This window comes from Vanellus vanellus (assembly GCF_965231255.1).
Source record: "Vanellus vanellus genome assembly, chromosome: 1".
Taxonomy (NCBI): domain Eukaryota; kingdom Metazoa; phylum Chordata; class Aves; order Charadriiformes; family Charadriidae; genus Vanellus; species Vanellus vanellus.
This window is the reverse complement of record NC_138905.1, coordinates 54,055,937-54,075,073: the sequence shown is the minus strand read 5'-3', so window position 1 is coordinate 54,075,073 and position 19,137 is coordinate 54,055,937. Positions and strand designations below refer to the sequence as shown.

The window sequence follows — 19,137 nt, the reverse complement described above, 5'->3', positions numbered from 1 at the left end:
TGTGCTTTTGGAAAGGGACATTTTCATTCCAGCATCAACCAGGATCTCTCAATATCTGCAAAGATTAGGGCTGAATACATTCCTTTTTATAGTACAGATAGGCAGCAGTTTGAAATTTTGTGTTAAGCTTCTAGAGGAAGGTTTTCAGACTGTTAAATTTGAAAAGAATTGTGTGAGGGAGAAAAGGAAAAACCAATCAGGACATACGCAGTTCAGTCACACAGGGCAAAAATTCTTGTTCTTTAACATTTCTTTGAGCAGTTATCCTCCCCGTTCCTCTGAATAGAGCAATGCCTTTTGGCAGCAAGCTACTTGGTAAATGTGAAGTACTAAATCATGGTGAATTTTAAACATAAAGGTCTGTGCCACACAGTTTAAAAATAAAAGCCCAAAGGAAGTTCCTTTAGTAAATAACAGCCCAGTTCTTCACAAATGTATACTGGTGAAGAGGTGGGCTCTGGTTTAGAAAACAACCTTCCCCCCACAAAACTCGAATGAGAAGCGTTTCATAGATGCAAGATTAGCAAACCAGCAGCGGTGTGGTTAGCCACATCGGTTTGATTTGGTTCTTACAAACTCACTTCCATGTCTCATCTGACCTGTGAGAATAAAAATAATTTTGGAGCCACTTTAGCTTCACGCAGCAAGAGTTAAAAGAATACACCAGCCCACAACAACAACAAACCAACAACATTAAAATCTATTGAAAGAGAGAGAAATAAGGTCGGTGCCATACTCATTTCTAGGTATTCATCAAAGAGTCCATAAGCATTCATAGGTTGCAGATTGTAGTCCTTTTCCCACTGTGGGAAGCTTGTTTTTCTCTGTGTGCCATACTCTTGTCGTAGTTTTCTCCTGGTCCACCAGTTTTGAATCAGCCTACATTTTCAAATAAATTAAAGAAACAAGGTAAAGAATATTATTAGCTATTCATCACAAAACTGGAAGAGGCGAAGCATGCACAACACACCTTGCAAAATAAATTTCCCAACGCACAGGAAAATAGAGCATTAGTAATACACGTGGCTGATGACACAGCGTAATAGGTGTGAAAACAGGCACAGCTGATGGGCTGTAATTCAGGCCTAGATGTGGTTAAAATAGAAGAGGGATTCTGACATCTTTTCCTTACTTATTTGCCTTCTTTTTCCCTACACAGAATGGGAAATCACATCAGGGCCTGTCTATATGGCAGGATGCAATGCTGTCTGGAGATAGTTGAGCTATAATTAAGAAATCAATAAATAGAGTGCTAATTCTTCCTGTGTGTGAGGTGGCATCTCTACACGGCTCTACAGTGCGCAGGGGTAACACGGCTCTACAGTGCAGTCCTGGAAGGGAAAAAGCAACCTTGAATGGTGTCTGCTGCCAAACACTCAGAGGAACAAAGGGCAGATGGAAATATGTGGACTACTGACAGGACGTGATGGCCAGGAAACGGATGGCTGACAGAAGAGCGATCTCCATCTCAAGAAGTGGGAGAGCTGTACCAGAACTCAGAGGGAACATATTGTTCCCTAAGAAAAACATGTGTAGGGGCACCGTGGGAGGCGCTGAGTCAGAAGGGAAATGAGTCCTTACATTGCAAATAAAGACCTTTGCTCCTGCAGGTCAGGGAGTTGTACTGGTTTGGCCAACAAAGGACACGAGTTATAGTTAGCATAGAAAGCAAATATTGGCCAATTGCATGTTTTCCTAAGGCTTAACCATGATTTTTCCATTCAGTAGAATTCAGAGAGATATCTTTTTCTGATTTATACGCGAGCAAAATGTGAGCAGTGCAATGTAATATAGTTTTAATACAGATGTATGTTCTCCCTCCAGGAAAAACATCAACTTGAAATTGCAGTTTCCCACCTCCAAATGAAGCAATAATCTATACTTTGTTTCTTAGCCATTGCAAAAGTATCTATGCAGGAGAGGAGAAGAGACACACACTTTCAGAAGTTTCAAGGTGGTGTTTGTATGAAGCAGAAGCACCACTCCTACGGGCCAGTATCGGTATTAAAAATGTAACCACTAAACGAGCAATGCTCTAACACACGCCCTGGGGCCTCTCTTCCGTATCTTCAAAACCTAGTTTTTAATTCTCAAGCAGAAATTTCAGAAGACAAGCCAACACCACAGGTATCAGTGAGAGATGTGACAGCAGGCGCCGGGCTTCCTGTGGCCAAGGAACACCTGGTGGCATTCCTGACTTGCCCTGCGTGTCTCTGCAGTCCCTGTGACAGCACGTGCCTGCACCAGAGCTGGGCTGCCACCCTGAAATGGTGCAAAAACCCACTCTCCAAAACAGGCCGCTGGTGCTCCTCTTCTAGGGCTCTCTTACGGGGAAATATTCTCTGCTATCAGCTTTGGCACTGCGCAGTGCTGGCTCTGTCTGGGTCTTGGCAGGCAGCAGCCAGCACACGGGTGGAGGTGATGTTCTACTACAGACTATAGGATTGCCTCCAAATCCTCTGGCCACCCACATGGTGTTGGCTCTGATCATGCTTTTAGCAGAAATGATAATTTTTTATTTTTTCCACACAAAAAGAAAATGCACTTGCCTGCAGCATTTAAGGACCAGGAGGTGGATTGAAAGGTCTGGAGTGCAAATACATCTCTCATCAGAATAAGTTGAAGCATCTCACATTGCTGTGACTGCGTGTTTTGTGTTGTGATATTCATTGTGACTCTAAAGGGAAGACACTGACTTCACCTGAAGCAGTTTATTCCTATTAAATCACTTGTTCTTAAACGATCTTGTCCTATCTCCTTCAGTCACCTTCTTTAATCCCCTTCTGTGCTCTTTATTAGGTTTTGAAATCCCTATTAATAGGTAGCTGAAAGATCTAATGAAAACTGACAAAAGAGGCAGGGAGTGAAAAGAGAAGGATCGATACTGCTGCTGTCGTTCCCTCCTCCCCACCCTGGCTAATTCCTCCAGCCCCAACAGCTGCAAAATCCTGGTGAGCAGCGCCAGGCGCAAACCCGGGAAGACGGAGGGATCGCGAGCTTTGAGTACCTTGATTGCCAGTTGCTCTGTGCATTTAAATCATGTACTCTGCTCTCATTACAGCTAGATGTGATGAGCACTGATGCTGCCTGAAATCGCTGCTGTGACACGTTTCTGCAGTTCAGGGACCGAACTCTGCACTCGCTCTGCTGTGGATCCTGCAGCCAAGCAAATCCCTCTGAACTTGGCAAGGGCAAACTTTCTGACAATGTCAGCTCTCTCGTATATTTTCACACTTACTAAATTCCCTTGATGACCCGCCACACTGTCTCTAGCATCAACTGCCAATATTAATCAGATTAAACGTGCTCATTAAATACTCATCAATAAGAAATGAACCAATAGGAAATGAACAATCGTCAACCTTTTTAGCTAGGGAACAGCTCCGTAACACCCTGAAGATCACCAGGGAACTTGCCTATATACCAGTCAGGACATTTTTCTGTCTCTGAGAGTGTATATGCCAGCAGTGCATTTTTTCCAGCTCCTACCTGCCCTTTCAGGCATCTTTTATCACCCAGCAAGGAGAAATCCAATTTAGAACTTACTGGCATAGCTAAAAAATGATACATATAATATTTCCTGTGTAAGGAATACAGCGGTCCTGCAGTTATTTTCAAGGACTTTAAACACTGAATACAATTGAATGAAATCAAGTACTACAAATATAATATTTATTTGTTAATATTTATATTAAATTTTCACTTTTGCAAACTATGTCCAATGTGAAGAAAACCCCAAACGCCATCTATTTCTATATGTCTGGAAATCTATATTAAGAGTTTTGTATCCTAAGGGGGATTTTCTATCGTAATGACTACTCTATCTTGCTTTTATGTAACTGGCCATAAGGAAAGCATGAACTTAGTACTCTTCTGTGACCTACAGAAGCATAGTCAATATATATACTTACGGGTAGCCCAATTCCATGAAATTATTCCAGGTCTGCTTTAGCACCATTATAATACCCATTTGCATACAGAGATCAATAAGGCATCCACTAGGGTGGCACTACAGAAAAAAAGAAACAAAAGGTTAAACAGAAATAACACTGTGTTTTAAAGCATTTCTTAAAGACTAGAAATGGATATTAGATACTTTACTTAAAGGAAATTAAATGCCATTCTCTTTTCTTTTTTTTTTTTTTTTCCCCAAATATAACCTTATGGGACCATATGAGACTGTACCACGAGCCTTTTAAGCCTATCATCTAATTCTCTGCAGAGGTCAGAATCAGCTGAAACCAATGCCGTTTTCACATTAGAGCTTCTAATATGTTGTGCAACTGTGGGTGGGACAGAGGCAAAGGCTACCAAGTTTCTCCAATGATTTTAATAGTTTTTGGGGAGGTTGGCTGTGCATCAAGTCGAAGAATGAAGACAAAATTCCTCCTGGCTGCACAGGAAAACAGTTTATGCGTAAAGGACAGAACTGATACTGTTCATTGAGTACTATTTAATGTATATGACTGAGTGGACTATGCAAAGCTATTCTTTTCTTGAAGAACTACAAATCTCTAACTATCAAACAACTGTTCTTGGTGTCTCTTGCTGAGTGCTCGCTTGCTTTAGCAGTGGCTCCAGACCTTGAAGAAGTGGTGCTGCTTTTGGGGGAGATGCTTAGCTAGTACAAATTTAGGCAATTTCACAATTTTTCATCTAGTATTGGAAGAAACAGAAAAGGACAAAAAACTTTCTGTCCTTAAAGAGCATTTTGCACAATTGGCTTTGCAGATCCAAACAGTAGAGTCCAAGCTGTATTGCTAAATCCTGGGTATGATGGATAAGTCAAACAGATCACTGTTATGGGACTGGAACTATTTCTCTTCAACTTTTAGGGAGGAAAAATTAGTTATGACCTGTAACAAAATGTGATATGAATTTCTTATACATGCTGATTTATACAGTGCTCAGAACCTGGATCCCTGCTGAGATTTCTGTTGACTTCATTCAGCGTCTCTTTAGATTAACAGGGTGGCAGACAATTATTATTTTTTTTTAAATTAACTTCTCTGGAATTATTATTAAATCATCATCCTTCCATTTTTAGGAATCAGTCACATGAGCCATTATAACCTGAGACAGGTACGTACAGTATTAATGAAGTAGCAGTGACGTTACCACCATAAAATCACTAATACATAAACTGTGACCTGAATAGACACTGGACTAGACTATACCATGTAATTAGATGTCTTACACATGGCTTCATTCAAGAGATGAAGAGAGGACTATTGGAGGGATATCTGGGCATTATATTCTAAATTACCTTCCCACTGAGATCTAGCACAGATACGGCCAATGAAGTTGAGACTTTTTTTATTAGACATTTCTTTTATTATTAGACTTTTTTTTTACTCTCAGAAAGGCAAAATAGTAGGGCCCATTAAGAGTAGCACTGACCCAACCTGTAACACCTCGCTGTTGCACTTCCCCCCCAAACCTTGTTCTTTGCTCCTCCCATCTCTGCTTCTGCAGCTGAGGTTCTTTCCCTGTTCTCTGATGCCTCTGTGAGATAATTCAGCCCAGTAACTCATCAGAAAACTAATTCAGCCAGAAAAAAAAAAAAAAGAGTTTCCTGCTGATACAGGGAACTGAATAGGCGCCTCACAGGGTTGGACAAGGCAGAGCCAGTGCAGAGGAAGAGGAATGAGAAAACTTCTGGGGAAAGGCTCAAAGGAAGAGCAGAACTGTCCTCTTTTGGCAGCAGCAAGCTGTTAGGTCAGCTCGGCCCCTCTGAGACTTTGGAGGGATGTTCAGTGAATTGCTGCCTGTCCATTTATCAATTTTTCTTTCCTTGAATGTACAGAATTCACTACTTCAAAATAGGATGGCTTTTTTATATTATTCTTTTTTTTTTTTTTTGCTAGCGTTTCGATGACCTCTATTAACCAAAATATTTATATATTTGGAAGTGTTTGTAAATTCATGTTGGTTGGGTAAGACCTGCATTTTCTACTTGCCATTTGTCATGTATTTGCAAAGCTGTTTCAGTTTGTCAGCTGTGAAACAGGAAAGAAATCACGGGATTTGAGCGTGCAAATAGCAGCACTGGAAGCTACATGACTGATCCAGAAACTGCTGCTATTCATCTCCAATAACTGTCAAATGGTTTTTGAATTCTGAATGGATTTGCCAAAAAACTGGGATTGGCCCTTGAGCCACTTGAAAAGCCAATCCCTCATTGCTCTCCAAATCCAGTTGGTTTCACAGACGTGGAATGTTATGCCAGTAGTTCTTTTGGGAAGTTTGTTCATTTGTTTTGCTCAATTTTCAAGTACATTTTATGTGTCTGGATTTTTAAGTTATGAGTTTATTACTTTAGCTCGCTGGTCAGCAAGGCTAGAGAAGCTGAGAGGAAAGGGTTTTTTAGAAGCAAAAAGTCATCAGATTCATATCTGACCGATTCATATCAAGGATGAAATATTTCCAACATAAAAATGTGAGTAAAGTTTAAACCATTTGACGCCACTATCCAAACATGATGCAAACACTGAAACTGCTAGCACTGAAAAGGGCATATCTTTTAATACGTAGATGTTTTTGTAGGAGGTGGTAGAGTGCCAGTAGGGTGGAGTCAGCAACTGAAAACCCAATAACACACTCAAAAATACCTGGACAGAGTTATGTGTCTGCCCCTGCTTGCATTCACTGCATCTGTGGGCAGCAGATAAACCAGCATGCAGTTAGAGAACACTCACCTCTTCCAGTCTCCACCGGTTTATCAGCCTTAAGTAGGCACCAGGGTGTCCTGTAAATCTTTAACACAGGAATATACATCAACTATGTCTGTTCACAGTAGCAGAAGAAAGCTCACACTGTTGTTCTAATCTAATATCTTACTGTGACTGTTATAAATATAAAAGACATTATGCTGCAAAAAAACTTTGGGGGGATTCCTGGAATAATTCCCATGGAGGGCTAAGTATATTTTTACTTCCAGTTTTATATTGATACCAAATACTCTGCCGTTGGATATTCAGTATATTTAAAGAGAGAAAATCTGAATAAAACTGTTTATGTCAGTTTGGAAAATGGCTTTCAAATGCCAGTCCATTTCTTTACGCCACAATGTGGGCTGTGATATCTGCCTTTCTGTAAAATCTGTGAAAATGTTAGTTTTCATTAGGAAAAGATAATTTTCTTACTATTCTCCCATGTTTTCTGCCAAAATGATTCCCACAACTTCCCACATGCAAATAATCCATACTGATGGATTCTTCTACTCAAGTCTTTTCTACTCAAAGGCTCTTCTTCTGCTTTTAGACTTGCAGAGAGAGACATATAAATATATATATTTTTTATTTTTTGTGGAAAAAACTCAACTGAGAGCTCATAATTTCCTCTTCAAATCATACAATAGAAGAAGCAAAGCATTCAGGCAGTTGGACTAGATGATCATTGCGGTCCCTTCCAACTGAACTATTCTATTCTATTCTATTCTATTCTATTCTATTCTATTCTATTCTATTCTATTCTATTCTATTCTATTCTATTCTATTCTGAAAGAAAAAGACACAGTGTTATTTATTTACATGTACAAAACACACACATAAAGACAGGGTGACGTGATATCCATGTATAGTATTGTGGGATGCACCAGTTCCCAGCAGTGAAATTGTTAAGAGTTAGCATTGAGGTAATATGATGCTTGGAAATGAAAACTGCATGTCTGTTTCTGGGCTTTTGAAAGGAAAATAAAACTGCAATCTGTCCCGTTGCTAGTATGGAATGTGCATTTTGAGATGTGTGATAATATGGTCCCATTTTGTTTCATTACAGTCAATTTTATTTCTTCTTTCTACTTCATTTTGCACATATGAAGGTGCAGATCTCAATCCTACCTTCCAAGGAAGAATGCTATATAAAAGGTAGAGCTGTTCAGATTGACAAACTGAAAAAGAAACATTTTCAGAGTGAAGCTGTTCTCCCACTCAGATTCGGTACGAGGCTGCTCTGTGAAGAAAGAGAGCACAGTTTGAGAGGTTTAATCAGATTAACAATTCTCAGCACAAAGGCTGCAGGCACCCATCAGAAACTGGAATGTATTTGTATATTTGCCTGCTGATTTCAAAATATAAGCTGACAGAAGAAATTGTATCCAAAAGCATCACACAGCAAGCAAGCTTGAAAAGACTCTTAAAAATCTCTTCTGATATCTGAATATGTATATTCCCAGGAGACTGTAAGAAAGTGGTTGAGCTAATGTGTGTAATTAAACATCCCTCCTGGATTACTGCGTGCTTTACAGGCTCAGGCTCTTCTCTTGCTTCCTTTTCTACAACCTACCATAATGACATTGCCAGAGAGCCCCCCACTACGAGCCTTTTAGTTAGAGATGTCACACTGAACTGGAGTAAATCCTCCTTGTAATTCTGTTTCATGGATTTTCCCGCCATGCTGGCACCTAAGGACTCTACACAGGTATCAGTGCAGTGCCACTGCATGACTCCCTTTCCTGGTCCCAGGAAGCTCATCACGGAAGACTGAGAAAAAATATTTTGCAATGGATGGGGTAAGGCAAATGGGGAAGGGGAAGACATACTCTTCCATTCAGGTAGGCCCTTAATCTCCATCTAAAGAGATACCAAGACGGATGTTAACAAAACGACTTCTATGCCAACAAAGTACCATGTCCTGGAACTACTTTTCAGTTGGCAGGAGCTTGTTATTAGTCAGCCATTCCTGTGAACAGCAGTAATCAGAGGAGACGTGGAGGTACTAATGGTGACTCTGAGTATCATAATGGTGGTACTCGTACTACTTCCAGATTGAAGTACTGGAAGTACAGAAACAACGATAAACTAGACTCTCTTTAATTAGAGCCGCCCTACCCATGAGGAAATTTCAAATAGATGCATCAACAAAACGATAAACCAGACCATAAATTAACAACTGTGTTAGTGATTTGGAAATGCCTGTCAAGAAACCTAAGTTCGTATGTATGCCACTATATACATATTTAGCTAAGCAGAAAGAAATAAAGCATCATGGATTTTTGACACCAATCTGTGGGAAGAACAAATTTCACTTTAACAAGGCCACTGCAGCTGCAGCTTTGCTCATATGCCCATCAGAGAAAATGGCAATGCCCTGAAAAATCACGTACATGAGCTCTGGAAAAGGTCATGTAAAGGCTGAAGAAGGACAACCTGAATGTAGCTTTGCTGCCAATCCCACTCTGATCTTATTACACTGATAAAGATCGTTCAAACCAAATCACCTACTTAGGCCATCAGAGTAAAAGTCACAAAACAGTCTGAACACTGTCAGAACAGCTCGACCCACTGAGTTTTCATACAAGTGCTTTCTGTACAGGCTACAAGAAGCAAACCTACCTTGATGATAACCTGGCAAAAAGTCATCAAGCTTCAAGGTCTCTAGACCATATCTTACTGGCCCCAGGGTGGCACAGGGAGTAAAAGGGCATAGCCTGTGTAAATCACATACTTGAAAGCCATATTTCTCAACTGTAACTAGCAGGTATCTTTTCCATGGATACAGGATGCCAAAAATATTTTAAATTTACAGCATACAAACAAGGAATCAATGTAATAAGAAACAACAGAATAAAATGCTACCTTACACAGACGTGCTTTGAACACATCACCTTTGACTTCCCAGACGTAGAAAAGCCCCGACGCTAGTTAAAATCAGCTGTGTGCTGCCTCTGAGCAGACACCAAAATCTCTCCACCTGGTCCAAGATACCTTACTGAACATCATCAATGTACACAGGTATGCAGAAGCTCAAAATAATCTCCTCAAACCACTTCTACACGTGCCAAAATATGCTTTGCTTAATAGGCCTTCAGCAAGAGTCTCATTTCAGGCTTCTTGACGCTAAGGAGCCCTTGCCAATTGTCACGAACTACTGCAATCTTCAAGCATGATCAGGATCTCCAGAGACCCTGCCTAAACCACAGATATATGAGTGATAGCCTATTACTACACCAGTGAGAGTACATGCTGTCCTTAGAAAACTTGTTGTCCTTATTCTAGCATGAAGATCACCTTTATGGGTGAGCTGAAAAGATTACAGAAACTTGGAACACCATTAGAGTTTAGGTGTTGGTAGAGTTGATGTGTCACCTCGTTATTTTCCCTCCAAATCACTGCTCTTCTTAAAGGCATATGTTTGATAGCCAATAAGCACCTTTGTTTTAAGGGATAAATTTGGCTTCCAGAAGTGATTCCCCCATTTCCAGGTCTTTACAAAACCTGGGGGTTGTGAGTGCTCAGTCTTTCTGAAAACTCATGCTGTTCCTCGCAGGGTAACAATTTGTTTAAGTTCTTACAAGGTAAGGGGTTGGAACAAGAACCAAGCATGGTAGGTGGGTGATTGTTGTCACCACTAATTGAATGGCACTATAGCTTAGTTTATATACTCCTTTACTATAAACTTAAGAAAAACACTAATTCCTACAGATTGCAAATTAATCAGGATTTTTCATATTTATATAGACAGTTTGAATGCTATCACAGTATAGGGACCAAAAAATCAGTACAATATCATTCAATTTTGTAGTCAACATTGCTTACCTAAATTTGTCAGGAAAAGAGCAACTTTTTCATACAGCTGTAACAGAGAAGAAACAGCCTCTTAGATATGTGACCAGCTCAAAAATCTACAACTGCTTTCTAGGTAGAGTAACTGCTCTTACATGTTAAATCTGACATCCAGATGGTCTCTGTAATGTTCTGATAATGATGATAATAAAACTATATAGTAATAATACAATAATGGCATCATCAAAGAAGGAATGGTAATATTTTTAAAGCTTATACTCAGCTCTTTTCATCCACAATATACGAGAACAAAAATCACAGCATCACAGAATGGTGGTGGTTGGAAGGGACCTTCAGAGATCATCTAGTCCAACCCCGCTGCCAGAGAAGGTTCACTTAGAGCAGGTTGGACCGGAACACATACAGGTGGGTTTTGAATATCTACAGAGAAGGAGACTCCACAACCTCTCTGGGCAGGCTGTGCCAGTGCTCTGTCACCCTCAAAGTCAAGAAGTTTTTCCTCATGTTGAGATAGAATTTCCTGTGTTCCAGCTTGTGCCCATTGCCCCTTGTCCTGTGGTTGGGCACCACTGAAAAAGAGTCTGGCCCCATCCTCTCGACACCCACCCTTTAGATATTTATAAGCACTGATGAGATCCCCTCTCAGTCTTCTCTTCTCCAGGCTAAACAGACCCGGGTCTCTCAGCCTTTGCTCATAAGAGAGCTGCTCTATTCCCTTGATCAGCTTTGTAGCCTCTGCTGGACTCTCTCCAGTAGTTCCCTGTCTTTCTTGAAGTGGGGAGACCAGAACTGGACACAGTACTCCAGACGTGGCCTCACCAGGGCAGAGTAGAGGGGGAGGATGACCTCCCTCAACCTGCTGGCCATGCTATTTTTAGTGTGCCCTAGGATGTCATTGGCCTTCTTGGCGACAACGGCACAAAATGCCATCACTGTCCCTATTTTACACATACAGTGAAAAAGGGCCAGATAACTTTTCCAAAAACACAAAGCAGAACAATAGTGCAATCAAGATTTTTTTTTTAGTTACTCATGGAACATTTATCTCACAAGAAAAAATCACCCTAGTAAGAGCATGCTCTGGTATGTTGGGCATTTTGGGCTTTTTAGTTTTGTTTGGGATTTTTTTGGTGCTGAAAGGAAGAACACTGAGGACACAGGGTTGCTTCAGAGAAAGTCTTTAGTAATCCCCACCATTAGACACATTTCTTACTCTGAGCCAGTGACGTTGTTCTAAATCCTAAGTGGTACTTTCTGTGCTCAACAGATACCATGCTCTCAGACTGCTAACTTCATAAAGCTTACAAAAACTAATTTGGAGGGTTTTCACAATTAGTATTTGCAAATGGGTTTTGAACCTATAAAGTATGTCACCACCAACATCAGTATTAGTGTAACTTAATACAATGATTTCCATTTGCTTTAAATGAGTCTGGAGACTCTTCCTACAAAACAGTAAATGCCCTTAACTCTCACTGATGCCTACAGGGATACAAAGCTCCTCATATTTCAGGCTCAAGTACTTACTTATTCCTAAAGTGCATATCAGCAATGTTTCTTTTCATTTGCAGTTATCCTTATAAACTCTTGCTTCAGCTGAGTTATCTACAGTTTACAGATCGAACTGCCTGCTTAAGAACTGAAGTCATCCTGAATTATCTCATCTGTGTTAGCAACCACTTCTTGCTTAGAAGAGCTTTTTGCTGTCCTTGGAGTAAACAGTTTTGTTTCAAGTAATGAAAAAGGTGGTTTCTTTTAGGTTTAAAAGCATCTCTTAAGGGCAACTGTAAAAGTGCGAAATGTCTGGGTGGTTTATATCCTGATCCTAGCAGGGAGTGTGCTGTTTTATAAATATACATTGCTCTGAAGAAGGTGGTATCAAAACTGTATTTTGTTGTTATTCCTCCTGGAACAGTAAGACTGTGTTAGAGATTCTGTTAACAATATTTGGATCTAATTATCTGCTACTGCAGCTTATCACTACTAGTCCCAAGGGGCCTTGTTTAGGATGATAATTTGTTCTGTGTTCATATTTTCTATGGGTGATATCACTGGAATTAACAGGTTTTATTAACCTCGGTAAAGCTAACGATTGTTCCCAGGCTGCAGGATTATCTGGGAGACATTATGCTTGAAGGTCATCTCATTTTGTCATGATGGATGCCTCGGTGTATGTACCTTGCTCTCAGAGCACCCAGTCTAGAAGTTACTTGCGATCTAGACCTTTCCCCTGATGCTTAGAGAGGTTGTCACCTCCTATCAGAATGACTGGTGGTTTTCCAGGCTTCCTAGCAGTGAATTCCCTAATGTTATAAACATCTTGGTGCATTCCAGCGTATTACTGTAGCTTTGCTTGCTCTCTGGCTACTTTTCTGGAGTCACAGTTTGTAGAGGATTCAACTACCTGAACCGCTCCTGGGGAAATTAGTTTTTTTTTCTTTTCAAAAGAAATCCCACTACTGTCCTTCAGTAAATGACATTAATCCATCATGGGAAGTGAGGGATTATGTTCTTAAGTCCTTCTTTTGAAAAGCTCATGCAATTTCATAATTTGGAGATCTTTTGTTTCCATGAGCTATATCCAGATCTAAGGCTGTGGTGTTTATTTCATGGTAATGAGTATAAGGCTTAAGAAATCTGTCTTTGCAGTGCTCTATTTGATGTATTTTAGGAAACAAAACAAAGTTTCTCAAAAGGCACCTTCAAGCCATCTCACTATTTTAAAAATTTCTCTAAGCTGCAAAACTCTTTGAGAACCAAATAATTTTGTTTGTGCAGTATTTCTTTGTTGCTGCTTCACTGCATATACAATGACTTATACTGAGAGCTTGGAAACGGATGTTGTACTGACATAGCTATATATAGTTTTCTTTTTATTTCTTCTATGCTTATTGTGTGCTCTAGGTGGATTAAAGAAAATCCCCAAAAGCTGCAGACAACAAACAATAAATCAAAAAAAACCCCAAAACATAAAAGAAGAGAGCCCTTGGTAAAAATTCAGAGAGAATAAGAGCTTTCTTCTTTCTGCCCCTTCTCAGACTATAGTCCCACCTTAGGAAAAAAAAAATAGGAAAGTCCGCAGTTCTTGATAGACTGTCCTAATCATCAATCCAGTCTTGCCTACGCCAAAGTGAGAAGTGAAGTCCTGCAGCAAAGCCTCTTGGAATTTCCTGCTATATAAATGAGGGGCTGTTAAGATTAATTGTTACATGATGAAAATGCTTGGGTATTGCACAGGAAAGAAAGTAGTCTTCAAGCTAGCACTTGGAAATGTGCAGGCCTGAAATAACATCTTCTATTTCCCCTAGGAAGTAAGTCAGCACATCTCCTGGAGCAAAGCCTAACGTGCTTTTCGCAGAAGACACTTGCTGCTGAGTGGGAAGATATACTCTGCCCTGGCTCCAGTACCTGGATGGTTTGTAGGTTGATCCCTCCCTCCTCCTTAAAATGCATTCTTATAATGGCAGTTGACAAAAATCTTATAGCAAAAGGCCGTACACCTCTTGCCAAAAGCAACGAATAGATGACACATTGCTATCACGGCAATATACCGAAGTACTTGCATCTCAGTGGAAGGATGAAACTCATTCCCCAGCTAATCTATGCTATCCTGTCTAACTGGGACTGTTACCACATAGAAATTCCACTTTTTGTCTATACCGCAAGTCTGGTTCCAAACCAATTCACAACAATAACCTGACCTCAGCCAGCCAGACCTCTACAATGCACCCTGAGCATGTCTCTGGTGTACCCTGGCAAAGGCCATAGGCAGCTCACGGAACAAGTCACGTCTGCTCAAGTCTCGTGAAGTTTTCAGCCCAAGGGAGTTCTCCTGCATATGGACATGGTGTCTGTATATGCATATCCTTACTGGTGAACCACTGTGAAAACTGAAGCTGGAATTACTGAAACTAGTATCAATAAGAATTAAGATTGGCCACCGTATTTAAAAAATAACATCAAAACACTAATTAAAAAGCAGAATATTAATGAAGTGAGCTGAAACCTACAAACACATAAAAGGAAAAAAAGAGGCAGAGGATAAACAGGAGTATGGACATGTCTCCTTAAAATATTTTTTAGAACATTCAAACACGCTTTACATAACATTTTGGGTTTGGAATTGTACTTTACATAAATAGTGAATGACGCCCATAAACAATAATGCCATGTCTGGCTTAGCAAGACACTCCATTCCTGCTGAAAAATGAACCGAAAGCAATTGGTGGTCTGCAGGCTGAGATATCCACTGATCCAATGGCTCGGGTACGACTTTGAATAAGTTAGTTTTACTCACCACATTCAGTAGCATGATGATGCAAAAGTTGATGCACACTGCAGTCCCTGTAGTTGCAACCTGAGAGTTATTCCTGATTAAAGCCCACTTAAAGGCAGCAAAAGTGCTGACAGTCACAACACGGTAAATAACAATGCCAAAAACAGCAGCAATCACCACACAGATCTAAAGGAAGAAAAAAATCAGAGAGAAGAACCTGAAAACTTTCAATAGAACTTCTCCCCGAAACTGTGGAAACTAAAACAATTAGAGACTTGAAAAATGCATCCATTTTAATTCCAGATAAAGGTTTCAACACGAATATTCTTATTGTGAAGTCCTTTTTATTTTCCATAACGCAAAATATCTTTGAAATCATATTAAAATAATTTTCAGTTTTAAACATTTTCTTCAAAATATACCTCTTCCTTAGCATTAATGTGGGAAACAGTGTTGCCAGCTCCGGGAATTTAGAAAATTTCCTTACATGTATGTTCCCCAATGTGCAAAGGCTAGTCTCAAGCTGATGTCCCAGCTTGATGGTGTCATATTTGGGATGGATTTTGTGCTTTGGTGGACTTCACACTTACAGAAAAAGCCATCTCCATTCGTAAGCACTGCTTCAGCAAGAACCCTGGCAAGCTACCCTAGCAAGCTGTTTCTTGCTGCGGGTCTGGAATGATTCTACCTAGGGAAGGTAACAAATTCAATTGCCCTTGTAATTTCTTCTCTGATGAGGCTTTCAGCAAACGTGACAGCTATAACGTGAAAGCCCCGCAGCTGAGCCAGGCTGCTAAATCACTTGATGTTCCATATACAACCGTTGAGCACTAAATGGCAACTGTTTTCCACTGTGACCAATTCATGCCACAGTTTAGCAAGCCACCTAAAGGACAAACAGTTGGGAATTAGCATGGTTGACTCGTCTCATAGAAACTCTGACACAGTACCTGACAGATAACGTATTCAATAAACAGAGAGAGTTTCTTCAGTGGAAGACAGATGATTATTTGCAAAAGATAGGTGTATTTCAAGGTTATGCATAGTCAACGTAAACCTATCAAAACAGAAGGCTAATTGAATGGGCAAAATGATTTTGAAAACACTGACTGCTAACCAAGCTGGTTTCATATTTCTTTAGTTACAAAATTGATTGACGTAATCCCAGTGCAGAAGGAAAAAAAAAGTGTGTGTGAATGTGAAGGATTGTCTCTGGATTCCCTGCATAGTGTTGAGGGGAAGAAGGACCACTTTCCTTTCTTAACAGGCAACCACTGACCTGGTTCAAGCTGTATTAGTAACTGCACTGTGAGAGTCAATGCTGTGAAATTTTGAAAACTGCTCTAACCTGAAGTTTTGGTAAGCATATATCTCCTGTGCTTAAAGCTGTAATTTTTAAGGAATATTTTTACGTAAATGGGGAAAAATTCAGAGTTTTTCTAACTCATTGGAAGCCTATGCTATACAGCAATAAAAAATATCTTCAGTGAAAATAATCATTGTCCTGTTTCAAGGACTGTTACGGGGACAATTTGTGCTGCACGCAATTCCAAGCAAGGCTACTCTCTGGCACTTTGAGCAAGATCTATCCCTAGGCTGAGAAGATTAATTACTGCCTTTGCAAAGGATAGGGAGTGGCAACTGTCCCCCTTCGAGAAAAAAACATAGGGAAAACATGCAAAATGTTGCAAGTGTAGAACCAATTCTGAGCAGGGACTGCAGTCCTGAGCAGATATAAGCGTCTTCAAGGGTTGAGTCAGACAGTATGTTGGCTCCTCGTGCCCAGTGTTTCTCTATGTCGTCTTTGTCCATCCACCTGATGTGCCAAAGCACAATTCATCTCAATAATGCTCTTGCCTTTCTTGCCCAAGACAAGTTTTGGACAGTTTTGAAGCCATCAGTTTCTTAGAAGTTTCTTAGAAGCCCTCTGCCCTGCTCCCTCCCATCTCATTCAAACACAAAGTTGCTGGGCTAGCTCACCCACCTGGCTCTCCACAGCTCCTGAAGTTATACCTGCACATCACCTTCTACCCTCCTGGAAAAGCCCTAATAAATTCCATGAGGATCTGAGTTGATGCAAACTGTGTCTTCAAGACCAATCCTACCACTGCTGTTGTCATGTGAATAACAGCAAATAGCAGATTGAGTTAAGTTGGAGGATTGGGGCATTTCAGCAGAAATGCACACAGCTCTCTGTTAGGAGAGATTTTGCTGCTGCATTTAGTTTTGCACTTTGAAAGAGGGAGAGATGTCTCAATTTAGACAAGGAACATCAGTTTCTCCATTTCAATTGCACGAGGAATATGAACCCTCTTTCCTTATCTCTGCAATATACTGGAAAACTAGGAGATATTAACATCATTAAGCACTCTGGGCACCTTAGTTAAGTTCTCTGTAGAGTCTCAGAGAACAACGGCCTCTTCCATGGCATCTCTCCCCATCACTCTGCGCTGCCTACACAGCAAGGCAGAGAAATCAGTGAGTTAATTCCGTCAGCTGAAGTTGGTGCCTAAATGTGATAGCATCACTTTTCTGGCATGTGTATAGCCTTATGCATATAGCCATAATAGCACTCCCAAATCTGGACCAACTTAACCAACTGTGAGACTCGGTGAAGAGTAAACTAGTGTAGGACTTTACAGATACTCAGGAGATTCACTGTATACAGATTTTCATCCTGCAGTAAACACGTTAGACCTTATTTCACTTTCAAGCAGTCATATCCAATATCTCCATACTCTCTCAGCAGCCATAACGTTATTTTGTACTTTTTCAACTGGTAAATAAATAAAAGTTCTCAAACCATAAAAAATATTCCAGATGCAGAAACAATGAGCCTGCTGCATTTGTCTGCAAATGCTTGATAAGGCTCTGGCTTCCCGGATATGGGGTTCATTCGTTCTTTCTTGGAGTACTTGGCTTCAAACTGTGGACGTATTTCCTCCTAAAGAACAGACAGACAATGTTCATGTACAGCACAGGTAGGAAAGTTCTGTAGGAAACTTCAGATCATTTATCAGATCACTGTTATTGTGAATTACATCTTTAAACAAAAAAAAAGGATCATGTCTCATTCTTTCAAATTTTGAAGGCACTTTCTCAATACAGTTCATTTTCAAATTCAAGCAGCAACCTGGAAACACGGTATTAAAAAAATTAAGATGTTAAGAGGCATGTATGCTCAGCTGCAATACCTGTGTAACTAATTACGTGCTTGAGGGAACCAGCCCTACATTAGCTATATGCAAAGGCTAAGCATGTTTCTGTGGAGGCAGGGTACCACCTAGCTCTTATTCTACCCTGCTCAAGCTGTTCCTTCCACACCAGGGCTGAAGGCTGCTGAGGAGACCATAATATAGCGAAAGAAACAATGCAAATAGTATTCCTGTGCACCAGGGACTCGCAAAAGGACAGCGTGATGGCATTGAAGCAGGGCACTTGGGAATTGCACCCTGTAGATCGTGTAAGGCCTCTGCCAGCTGAGTCATATACAAGAAACCCTTTCTTCTCTGCAGCTCTCTCCAAGCCAAGGTTTGATTACCTTTTACAATCTGCATTATAGGGAAGTCCTTGCCATATCCATCCACCAGCGAATCTAGGTATCCCCTACAATCTCCAGCCAATTCAGATAATGCAAATGCTATTTTCACAGATACATCTCCACACAAAAATGAAACTATGGCACGAACCTTTGTACCTGTTTAATGACACTCAGCAATGCTGAGCGCAGCTCGGGGCAGGACGTGAATGGTACTGTATCTGGCTGAGGTTAATGACATAAAGAAAGTGACACTGAAGAGAAAGAAAAAAGCATGCTGTAAATAGCGACAGAAGCCATATTTCAGCTGGGAGTGCCAGGAACTTTGAGCAGTTGGCTTCTTGTTGCACACCCAGCCAAGACCCAGGTACTCTCCACATCGCCCACCTTGCACCTCGTTTATAAGAAAAGGAAATCCAGATATGCAGGGTTGAAAGAGCAAGAACACATTCAGCCCATGTCCCCAGCCTGGGGGACCTGGACACTGCAGGAGCTGCAGCATACCTTCCTTGGGTGAAAAGCTAAAGCAATGAGGAATTCACAAGGCTGCATATCTGAACAGATTGAATTCTCCTTCCCATCATCCTCACTATTTCATTTCTTTGTCTCTTCATTTAGAACAGAAAAGTGATAGCAAAGTGATAGGAAGCCTTGTAACTGTTTCTTTTTTTCAATCTATTGTTGGTAGGAATTAATAAATTTCCCTCTGTAGCAAAACCTTATTTTTCAATTTAACAATGGAAATTAAAGCAAGCAAAAGCTAGACACGGCAGATAATGTTAAGAAAAATAACAATC

General features: G+C 40.4%; 1 protein-coding gene across 1 annotated transcript in view; it reads right to left on the bottom strand.

The window, feature by feature from the left end:
• The window catches only part of ANO4 (anoctamin 4), a gene marked incomplete at both ends in the record, with an annotated part of 135,102 nt that overhangs the window by 10,985 nt on the left and 104,980 nt on the right, over positions 1 to 19,137 (bottom strand). Inside the window, 7 exons of the mRNA XM_082498353.1 lie at positions 737 to 879; positions 3,912 to 4,009; positions 6,699 to 6,756; positions 7,842 to 7,953; positions 10,539 to 10,575; positions 14,824 to 14,988; positions 17,606 to 17,746. Coding sequence (XP_082354479.1) covers positions 737 to 879; positions 3,912 to 4,009; positions 6,699 to 6,756; positions 7,842 to 7,953; positions 10,539 to 10,575; positions 14,824 to 14,988; positions 17,606 to 17,746 — 754 coding nt within the window. The remainder of the gene's footprint in view (positions 1 to 736; positions 880 to 3,911; positions 4,010 to 6,698; positions 6,757 to 7,841; positions 7,954 to 10,538; positions 10,576 to 14,823; positions 14,989 to 17,605; positions 17,747 to 19,137) is intronic.